General features: G+C 50.1%; 1 protein-coding gene across 1 annotated transcript; it reads right to left on the minus strand.

Moving 5' to 3' along the window:
• Window positions 1–3,652: 3,652 nt before the first annotated feature.
• LOC113405289 (paxillin-like) lies at window positions 3,653–9,266 on the minus strand. The gene is made up of 6 exons (XM_026646345.2): window positions 9,146–9,266; window positions 8,404–8,618; window positions 7,882–8,055; window positions 7,234–7,315; window positions 6,272–6,420; window positions 3,653–4,006 (listed from the first exon to the last, which is right to left on the minus strand). The coding sequence occupies exons 1-6, from the start codon at window positions 9,264–9,266 to the stop codon at window positions 3,740–3,742; spliced, it is 1,008 nt and encodes a 335-aa protein (XP_026502130.1). The 3' UTR covers window positions 3,653–3,739.
• Window positions 9,267–10,067: the final 801 nt, after the last annotated feature.

Here is a 10,067-nt window from a genome sequence, read left to right on the forward strand (position 1 = left end):
CTAAGGCCGAAACCGTACTAATAAACATCCCCCTCCTCAGCTCTTGCCAGTGTGGCCTTTGGTTTCTCCAGCGTGGAAGGCAAGAGGAGCTACAGACGATGGCTGCTTTGAACCATTTCCACAAGCCTAGAAATGACTGGAACCAAGTCAAGTGAAAATAATGGTAACATTTTATTAGCATAATCACAGGGATTTTAAATGGAAAAAGCAGAGTTAGAAGTTTACAAGGGAAAACAAATGAAGTAACTGTCGACCCAGAGGGAAATCCCCCCAGGCTATTTGGGGCGTGATTTGATTGAGACCCACCTTGTCTGATAGCTCTTTGATTGCACTGCCAGAGTTCATCAGATTAGGAGATCATTGTAAACAGAGCACTGAGGCCTTTCAAGACAACATTATAGTAACCCTAACACCAAACCTTTCAAAGAAACAGTGGTGTAGCTAGACCTTAATTTGCCTCTGAATGGGCAGCTGCCAGGCCTCTGCATGCAGTCTTTTAGCTCCTCAGAGGTTCTGTACTGTACACACCTGCCTCCTGTGTCCAGTTTAAGCCTAAATAACCCATCTCAGCCTTCCAAAAGCACATTCTCGCCTAACCCCTCTCCCCAACCACTCCTTGGAACATGTCCCAGTACCTGCAACAGTGCAGTAGTACGACTTGCTGGTCTGCACTTCAGCACCCTCAGTATCTGTGAAGTATGCTTGCTAATCACCCAGGGCAATCTTAACACAGCCCTTGCCCCAGTTTGCTCTGTACAGCATTTCAAATGTTCAAGTCTAAACTGTGCTTGAACTTAGGAAATTTAAAATGGGTATTTCTGACCCTCCTACTGGCAGCAGCCATCTTGAGGGAAAGTAACATTTGGAGGCAGCAATGAGCATAGGACCCATCCCCAAACCAGTTTAAATCCCAATTGATCAGGAAAGCTCTCAACATTTTGCTAAGGCAGTAATGGTCATGGAGACTAGTAAACCATTCTTAAAAGGGGATGAAACGGTTTTGCTCTGACACTGGGATAGTGTAACAAGATTTTCCCCTTCTACAGCACCTTCCCTCCAAGGGTCTCAAAGCCCTTCAGAAATATCCGTGAATTAAGCCTCAACACCCCAGTGAGGTAGGTTAAGTATTATCCCCATTTTACAGATAAGGAAAGTGAGGCACAGGTGGTTATAAACTCACTCAGTATCACACAGAAATGCAGTGGCAGAGACACTCCCAGTCCTGTGCACTGGACACAGGACCGTTCTCCCAACCAGCGGGGTCAGAACAAGTGTCAGTTTCAGCAGGAAGCTCAGAAATCCCAATTTTAAGTAAAACTAATTTCAACTCCAAAATGACAATTTAGACAGTTTCTTGCCTTGGGAACTTCCCAAAAGCTGTGCTCAGCCCAGCTGGAGTAGCTTTTTGTTTTACCACTTGTTCCACAAAACCCTGCTTTCACAACCACAGACTGAGGCTCATTTGTATGGGAAACCAGTGAAAAACGGTTCCACTTATTCAAGTGGGGTAGTGAAGCATCGAGCTAAGGTTATTGAAAATAGTAAGCTAGGATCCCTCTGTTAAAGTGAGGGTTTGTTTCTTACACAGTTAATCCCAGAACTCCCTATGCCTTTTCCATTTTGAACATTTTGTAGCCACCCTAATGTGCCATGCCTTAATAACCAAAGATCTAGAATCTTCTAGAGTCATATTTTAAAACCCTCCTCACTGCACCACTTTCACCATTAGCGTAGAACACCGTAGGGTTGTTTCTAACACAATCCTTTGTCCTTCTACACCACCCTCCTTCTGAAGATCTGAAAGTGCCTTTGACAAATATGAACTAAACCTCAAAATCCTACAAGGCGGGAATATTGCCCCATTTTGCAGATGGGGAAATTGAGGCACAGAGTGGCTAAGTGACTGACCTAAGGTTACACAGCAAGTCTCTGGCAGAATCAAGAACAGATTCCAGATCTCCTGACTCCCAGCCCTTTTTTTTAGCCCCAGGACCATCCTTCCCACCTAAGGGGAGAACTCCCCTTCCGGAGTTAACCCTCTACTCTCATTTCTGATGGCTGAAGAGGAATAAAACTATGAGGGTGGACTTTGAGTTCTCCATCTCTGCAGCATGTGGCACTGAATTAAGACTCACTTCATTACCCTGGAAGTCGGGCTTTGGAGAAAGGCAGGTAAGTCAAATACAGCAGTTTACAGGTTACAAAATAAACTTTCCAGGTGATCTGTGAAAATTAAAAGAGCTATTCACAGCTCACCTGCTTGTGCTAGAAAACAATACAAGTCACATTCCCTTCCCCTGCAAAACCCAGAGCCCTCCCCACCCCCAATAAAAAGAAAATGCTTCATGTTAATAGTTTGTTAAACCCAAGCATTGAGGTTACAGATGCAGGAACCAGCACAACTGGTACTGCCTAGAACAGCACAGTTTGAGAGATAAAAGTAGCTTTCTTAAAATCACTTCAAAACCAATTTCTGAGAGGATTAAAAGTAAATTCGTTATTAATTCAAAGCTCAGTGTAGAAATCCACAGTTTTTCTCAAAGCGTACAGTATTCAGTTCGATAGCAAAACGCCAAGTGTCAGATGCACCAGACCTCAGGGACTTGTTAGACCAGTAACAGTCAATATAAAAGGTTATTGCTCTAGAGAGTCTCAGTAGAACGTGTTTATCAAGAGCAAGGAACAGGACAGTCTCAAAGAAGAGGGGCTGCCGGCCTGATTAGCAAAGAGCAGAGAGGAAGATGAACAAGGAATACGAAGTCTATAGCTTTATTTTTTCCTTGCTGTTTAAAAAAAACCTAGAGAGGCTTTTCAGGCCCTTCCCTTAGTAAAATGCAGGCCAGACACACAGCATAAGCCACATTCGCTCAGAGGGGAGGGCTGGGCCCTCAAATTTCTCTGCATTTTCTTTTAAAATTAATTGGTGCCAGTCTCCTCCTCCTCCTCTCCCAGGAGCAGCAGAATTAGGAGCATTTGCCCTAACCACTCCTGGGGAGTTGGGGGTGTCCAGCACAAAATGGGACACTCCATTCAAGCAGGGAGGGGGTTTTCTTCCCCCCACCTCCTGCCCCAGCGTGTTGAGGAGGGGGAGAGAATCACAAGCTAGAAAAACAGAGTAGCCCCCTACTTCCCCTTTCTAAAAAATAAGTGGCATCAATTCCCTGCAGTGTTACTGAACTGGAAAGACTCCACTGCAGGGTCTTTACAGCTTCTGGGGCTGCTGCTGTAATCTTAGTAAATCCCGTGTGCCCCAGGACTCGACCAGGCACCGCCCGGGCAATGCAGAGGTCAGGGCATAGCCCTTGCTGTGCAGCAGCAGAGCTACTGCTTGGGTCACACAGCACTTACATGCCCCAGCGAGAGAGAAGAGTCACCAAAGCCAAGGATGTTTTGTTTGGAAGTGGCACATGCTGGCTCAGGGAGAGTTGACTCAAGGCTTTATCCAGCCCTCTCCTTGAGAAAGGCATCTCCTCGCTAGCGCCTCAGGCTCCTCTCGGCTGTCAACAATCATACAACACTTTAATGATGGGGCTCAGCATCTCCCCACTGAAACACAGCATGGGCATTTCCAGTTTAATGGTCCATCTCCTCTCTGGAGCAGCAGTTAGCACTCCCCTCCCCTTTCTCCTCCCCCCCCCCCCCCCGCCCCGGCAAGGTTTCTAAATCACAGTAATGCTCAGAGAGACTCGGCTGCCTAGTGAGGGGGCAGAAAGATGCTCCGTTCCCAGCTAGGATGCGTCTAGCAGAAGAGTTTGAGGAAGCAGTTCTGACAGTAGGGCTTGTCATTCTGTTCCTTGAAGGTTCCTTTGTTGAGCTGCTTGAGGCAGAAGGCACAGACAAAGTGTTCTGGGTGAAATTTCTTGGCCATGGCGGTGATGCAGCGTCCCGTGATGGGCTTCTGGCAGCCGGAACACAGCGAGCCGCGGCGTTCGTGATAATGCACCTCACAGTAGGGCTGCCCATCATGCTCAAAGAAGCTGCCGTTGATGAACGGCGTGAAACATTCCTGCAGGAGGTGGAAGCAAAAGGGAACAGATTGATACGGCAAGCTGGGGACCCAGGCAACTCCACAATCCATGCCTTCGCCTGCCATGCCCCTAGCTGCCTCCTGCAGGAAGTGGGCAGGGTGAATCATCTTCATCCAGCAGAAAGGGGCTGCAGAAGTACTGCTGCAAAGATGATCGGTGCCCCGCAGACAGGGTTACTGAGCGTAAGCAGGGCAGATACAGCAACTGGGAGGGAAAATAAAGCCTTCAACTATACTTCATGTCCCTTTACTCCAGGCTGGCTTTATTAACACAAAGAAAATCCAAACCCAACAGCAAAACTACTGAGAACACTTGGTAAGCAACACCAGAGCCTCTCCTGCTTCCAATAAGCTGGGAGGGAAGAGAACACCCCCATCCACAGAGACAGCTGCCACCACAACAGCTTTTAGAGCCCACCCACCCCAGCTCACCCAGGTGACAGGCAGGGAAGAATTCCTTATGCTCCAGGGCATCAGGAGCACCTTTTACCTTGTCACAATGGGCTGGTTTTAATTTCTTTAGCTGTATCTGCCCTGCTTACGCTCATATCAGTGAAAAAGAAGGTGACGGCCAGTAGGGTTTTTTTTTTAAATTACCCATTTCGAATGCCAGATATTATGCATATTCCCTGGGACAGCGCCCTCCTTCCTGACTCATCCCAAACTATACACATACAAGAGTCACTTCACCACTGAAATTCAGTGGCAGGCAGAAGGTGACAGCCACTGGAGAAATGTGGAGGGGGAGAAATTTTGGGCAAGGACCCTGGGGGACAAGTCCATACCCTTACAAAAGCGATATTGGGTCTTTAATGTCTATGAAGAGAAGCTGTTAGAGACCAATTTTTTAATAGGCGCCCATCTCTCTATAATGGTTATCACTGTCTAAGCCCCACACAGGTATTAATGGCTGTACCTTCACTACAGTCATGGGAAGTTAGGAGGAATTTCCCCCCCCCCCATTTTACAGGTGGGGAAACTGAGGTATAGAGCCAATTAGGGACTTGCCCAGGGTCACACGGGTCAGCAGCAAAGTCAAGAACAGAAGCCACATGTCCTGAGTCCTAGTTTTGTACTTGAATGTCCAGCCCTAGGGACACGCACAGTACCGCAAGTGCACGCATGGTTGGACATCTACTTAGTCACAGGCAGATGCAAACTGAGCCCTGCGTGCAGGCATCCAGCAGGGTGCAGCCACAGTAAGTGCATATCCAGGCACGTTCGCACACAGTGAACTGCGAGGAACTCCAGTTGCCTGCAGCATTGAAAGGCAGCAGGTACCTGGGAGCCTGATGCTGAGACTACTAAGCCATCCACCTCCATTCGAAAACAAACACTGGAAATTGGCCTGACTAACAACAGAAAAACAGACTCTGCCCAAAAGTTGCTGCCCCCACTAACAGGCAGCAGCGTGAAGAATGCCGAGCAACATCTCCTGAGCAGAAGAAGAGCCTGAACCCAGGTCCAGGCAAGGACGGAGCTGGTCAGCTGCTCACAAGAGACTGCCAGAATTTCTATTCACAGGGGCCTTCTGAGTGATGGAGAGTTTCAAAGGGACAGCTTCAGCCAACTCCTTTCACGCTGGCTGCTCTGCAGCAGAGGAGAGCAGACTAGTGGTCTGAGCACAGGATTGGAAACAGGAACTTATGGGTTCTGACCCTCATTCTGAACTCCGCCTTTCTGCCTCTGTCTCGGTAACACGTGGCTGCTATTCATCTTTACACTGCTCCTGGGAGATGGGTCAATATTTGCAAGGCTCTTTGAAGACGTGCTAAGTATTTATTCTGCAGCATTACAGTTCATTATGCAGCAGCGTATTCAGTTTACAGCTATTTCATTAGTTTCCAAGTTGATCCAAACAGGTCAGTCTCATTAAGTTGACATTTCCAGAGTGAGCACACGAGGAAGCTCTTCAAATCAGGGTGCTGAGGCGGAGAGCTCAGAAAGCTTAGCTCACTATTACTAAGAAACCACTGGAAAAATTCTGTGCTTATCAGTGAACTGCTGCAGAAGCCCATAACTGTGGCTATGAGGGAGGAGGAGGGAATTAAGCCCCTAGAGAATTTAATGGAAACAGGCAGAGAAGCAAGAGGGTGCGTGGTCACTATCACACTATGTATTTTGTGGGGCTGGCTGTCCTGTGCTGGCCCAGACCCCTTGTTCTGATCGAGGGAACCACCAGACACCCACCTAGGGGACTTGGGAGAGGGGTCAGGTGACAGTGGGCAGCACAGGCTCTCTTACCCGACAGACAAAGCACTCAGGGTGCCACAGGGTATTCAAGGCAGAGATGTAATTTTCCAAGATGGCCCGGGCGCAGCCCCCACACTTCGGAGCGAACATGTCGAAGTAATCCTTGCGGCAATAGGCTTTGCCATCCTTCTCGTGAAACCCTGCCAAGGACACAAGGGAAAAACAGAGCCAGACAGCATCAGCTTGTGACCTTCCTTCATGGGAACACCCAGCCAGACTCCATGGGGCTAACAGGGTGGCTGGGATCCCCAGGCACAGACCAGAGTTATCCCTTATTCTGCTATAGGAGGAGCACATGCTACGCCTCCTGTAGTCTCTATGTGGAAATAGCAATCACTGTTAGCTCCCCATCCACTAAGTAACACCACAGTCCCTCTCTACCCCCACACCCCCAGTTTTCTACATCACTTGCTCTAGGACAGTAGTCCCCACACTTTTCATGTCGTGCCCCCCCTTAACCCTGTCCGCGCCCCACTCCCTGAAGCTGCGGTCGGGAGCGGGGCCGCGACTCCTGGGGGGAGGCGCGGACAGGCTAAGGTGGGTGAAGATGGGGCTGGAGTGCTGGCTGGGAGTGGAGTTGCAGCCGGGGCTGCGATCGGGAGTGGGGCCACGACTCCTGGGGGGAGGCGCGGACAGGCTAAGGTGGGCGAGGATGGGGCTGGAGCCCGGGCCGGGAGTGGAGTTGCAGCCGGAGCTGCGGTCGGGTTCAGAGCTGCAGCCAGGCCAAGTGCCAGAGTACAGGGCCACAGCTGGGAGCAGAGCGGGGCTGAGTGGCACTTCCTCTCCACCCCCTATGGGGGTAGACTGGGCCGTTACGCTCCCCCCAAACATGCCCCACAGTTTGGGGACCACTGCTCTATGGAAAGGACCCATCACAGCCCCTTATGTTGCCTCCACCCCCACCCCTTACTTGCTTCACCAGAGTGGCTTCTCTCTGCACAAACCAATAGTACCTTCAGGTCCAAAGAAAGCGCCACACTGCGCACAAAAGAAGTGTTCTGGGTGCCATGTCCTGTCCAGGGCTTTCACCACTTTCTGTTTGGGAGAAACCACAAACAGTGAGCACTCAAACGCCAGTGCTGAGTGCAGCAAACATCAACTGTGCTTAAAGAGCTGAGCCCCCTCCTTGGGGATTCAATCCCCCCCACTCCCCTTTACCCTAACAAGGTCAGACACACCACTCCTTTCCTCTAGACCTGGGGGAGAAGGGGACACAGTCCCGTGCAGTACTCTGAAACTCAGCAGGAATGCCTCCTACCATGGTATCCCATTGGGGAAAATCAGGAGATCCTTACTGCAGTGAAGACAGCTAGATCCTAATACTGAGTTCAGTAGAGTTGCAATGGGGCAAATTTAGTTCAGTAGAACCTTCCCTCTCATTGCAGGACCCTACAGCAGATGAAGGGAGATAGCTGCACTGGGTCCAATTATTTCCCCTACAGCACTAGGGTGAAGGAAGAATAGGGGTCCCAAAACTACAAGAGAAGAGTTATCAGGGGTAGATGGATGTGCGCTTTTCTACTCGACAGTACAGCACCAGACTCCCCCGTGAACAGCCAAGAGAGAGACTCCTACTGACACGCGCTGGCTCAGGGACTCACGTCGAGGCTGGGCCCGTTGCAGTAGTAGCAGCGAGGGGAGAAGAGATTATGATAGTCCTTCTCACAGTAGGGCTGACCATTGCGTTCAAAAAAGTTGCGTGACCCAATTTCCTCCTGGCAGTGGGTGCAAACGAAGTGCTCTGGGTGCCAGGTTTTCCCCATGGTTTTGACGACCTGTAGGGAAGATGGAGCAGTTATGGGGGACGACTCTACTTCTTTGCTGTGGCAACTCACGTGACAACACACCAGGTAGAGTTTGGCACTAACTACACGTTCTACTACTCAAGTGAGCCCTGGACTGGGGTAGCATGAAAACTGAATTACCTATCATCTCAGGAGAGGGCAGTCCCTCAAGGGCAGGGTAGAGGTCACTGGAGGAGCTTACAGCGTACCTGGCCAGTGGATAAATAGAGTACTTCCGTTTCTTCAGCATCGCCAGTCCCTTCAGCCTCATGATACAGCCCTCCCAGTTACTCCTTGCTGTAGCCAAGGCTTAGCAACAAGATGGTGCCTTAGACTCACCTGTCCAGCAATTGGTTTCTTGCAGGCTCCACAAACACCTTTGGCAACGGTAGCTACTCCCAGTTTGTTCAGGCCAGACCGGAGGCTTCCCAACATACTGTCCAACTGGCTGCCAGGTTTTGGGGGTGCAGACGGAGGGGAGCTGCCCCCAGCTTTCCCCTGGGCCATGAACTGCAAAGAAAAAACCCAGAGACTGTAAGGCAAGCCCTGTACAGCTCCTCAGGGATTTCTGCAGTCTCTGAACGTAAGAACAGCCACACTGGGTCAGACCAAAGGTCCATCTAGTCCAGTATCCTGTCTTTCGACAGTGGCCAATGCAAGGTGCTTCAGAGGGAATAAACCGAACAGGTAATCGTCAAAAGATCCAACCCTCTGCCCACAGCTCTTCAGCTGTCCTGCATATGGACAGACCAGGACTTGCTCTGGAGAGGCTAATGTGTCTGCAGAAGCCAGTGAGAACAGGAGCAGGTGCAGAGATGCACCCTTGTTACAATGAGGCTGACACAAAAGTGTGGCTTACCCAGAGACCCCAGGAGCTAGAACAGCAGAGTGTTGAGGGGTGGAGATTTGGCTCTCCCCACCCTCCCAATAAAGCAGAGATTACTGGAAAAAAATACTTGTGTGCTGCTGGTAGAGCCTCCACGGAGATCTTCCCTTTACCTCATAGGTTCCTGGCTGGCTTACAAGGGCAGAGACATGCTCTCTGAGTGGTTCCCAAACTGTTTCCCCTTTCCAGCCTCACGCAGTTGTTGCTGTCTCTCCAGTCTCTTCTCTCCTCTCCTCTCCTTCACAGTCTCCTTCTCACCCTCCCACAGCTTCTTGTCTCTTCTTTTCAGGGTATTTTCCCCCTTTTCCTTCTGCATCGTTTTTCTCTCTCTTCTGTGCCCTCTTGGGTAGCTCTGACCCCACTCCCCAGCTTCACCAAAGGCTGCAATGGGAGCAGCGAGGGAAGGTGGGGAGCATTCAAGGAATCACCTGTTGCTTTACCTGCAGGTGTGGCAGCTCATCAGTAGTGTGCGCGCCTGCATGGGGAGGAGGTGGCAGGTCAGCAAACACTGCACAATACACCTGAGAGATTTACAGGGGGAGTGTGGAGAGGGGATAAGAAAGGTCTTTGGAAGCCCACTTTGGGAATCACCTTAATGAATACTTAACTTTGAACCCTGTTTTCCATTGGGAGGGGGGAACAGATACATTGTCTTTAGTAATAGAACCTCAAGAGGAAGTGGGGAGAAGAGAGAGGAAGAGTGCAGGACTTTGCTCTTTATGGTCTGTTTGGATGCACAAGCAGCCAATCACTGATCCACATGCAAAAGGTACCACAAAGCTGCTGCTAGATTGGAGGGTCTCAGACCTCTGCGCCATGCAGCTGTCATTACAGTGACTCCAAGCACTCCAGACCAGCATGCTGTTAGTCTGGAGTAAGCTATCAGATTGCTCCGGAAGAGCCCAAATATGCACTCACACCATGCACAGGCGGCTAGCTAGAACCTGCCCACTCCTGCATTCACTCAATGCCTGCCTGGCCTGAGGCAGAAATCCTCTCAATAGGTGCTTGGAGACAGACAGCAGATCCAATTCATCCTTCCAAACATTTTCAGCGGTTTCTGGAGTGACTGTTGAGCTTCTGACTTGCTCTCTTTCCCGGTTTGCTCTTAGTAGGC

This window comes from Terrapene carolina, unplaced genomic scaffold (genome assembly GCF_002925995.2).
Source record: "Terrapene carolina triunguis isolate 2854851 unplaced genomic scaffold, T_m_triunguis-2.0 Scaffold35016, whole genome shotgun sequence".
NCBI classification, from domain to species: domain Eukaryota; kingdom Metazoa; phylum Chordata; order Testudines; family Emydidae; genus Terrapene; species Terrapene triunguis.

Bases quoted from the DNA above. Each gene is read 5' to 3' on its own strand.
- LOC113405289 (XM_026646345.2), bottom strand. From the start codon at position 9,266: ATGCAGAAGGAAAAGGGGGAAAATACCCTGAAAAGAAGAGACAAGAAG. The intron at 8,619-9,145 runs GTGAGGCTGGAA...ATCCCTGAGGAG, and splicing joins GGAGAGACAGCAACAACTGC to CTGTACAGGGCTTGCCTTAC. The intron at 6,421-7,233 runs GTACTATTGGTT...TGTCCTTGGCAG, and splicing joins CGCTTTCTTTGGACCTGAAG to GGTTTCACGAGAAGGATGGC.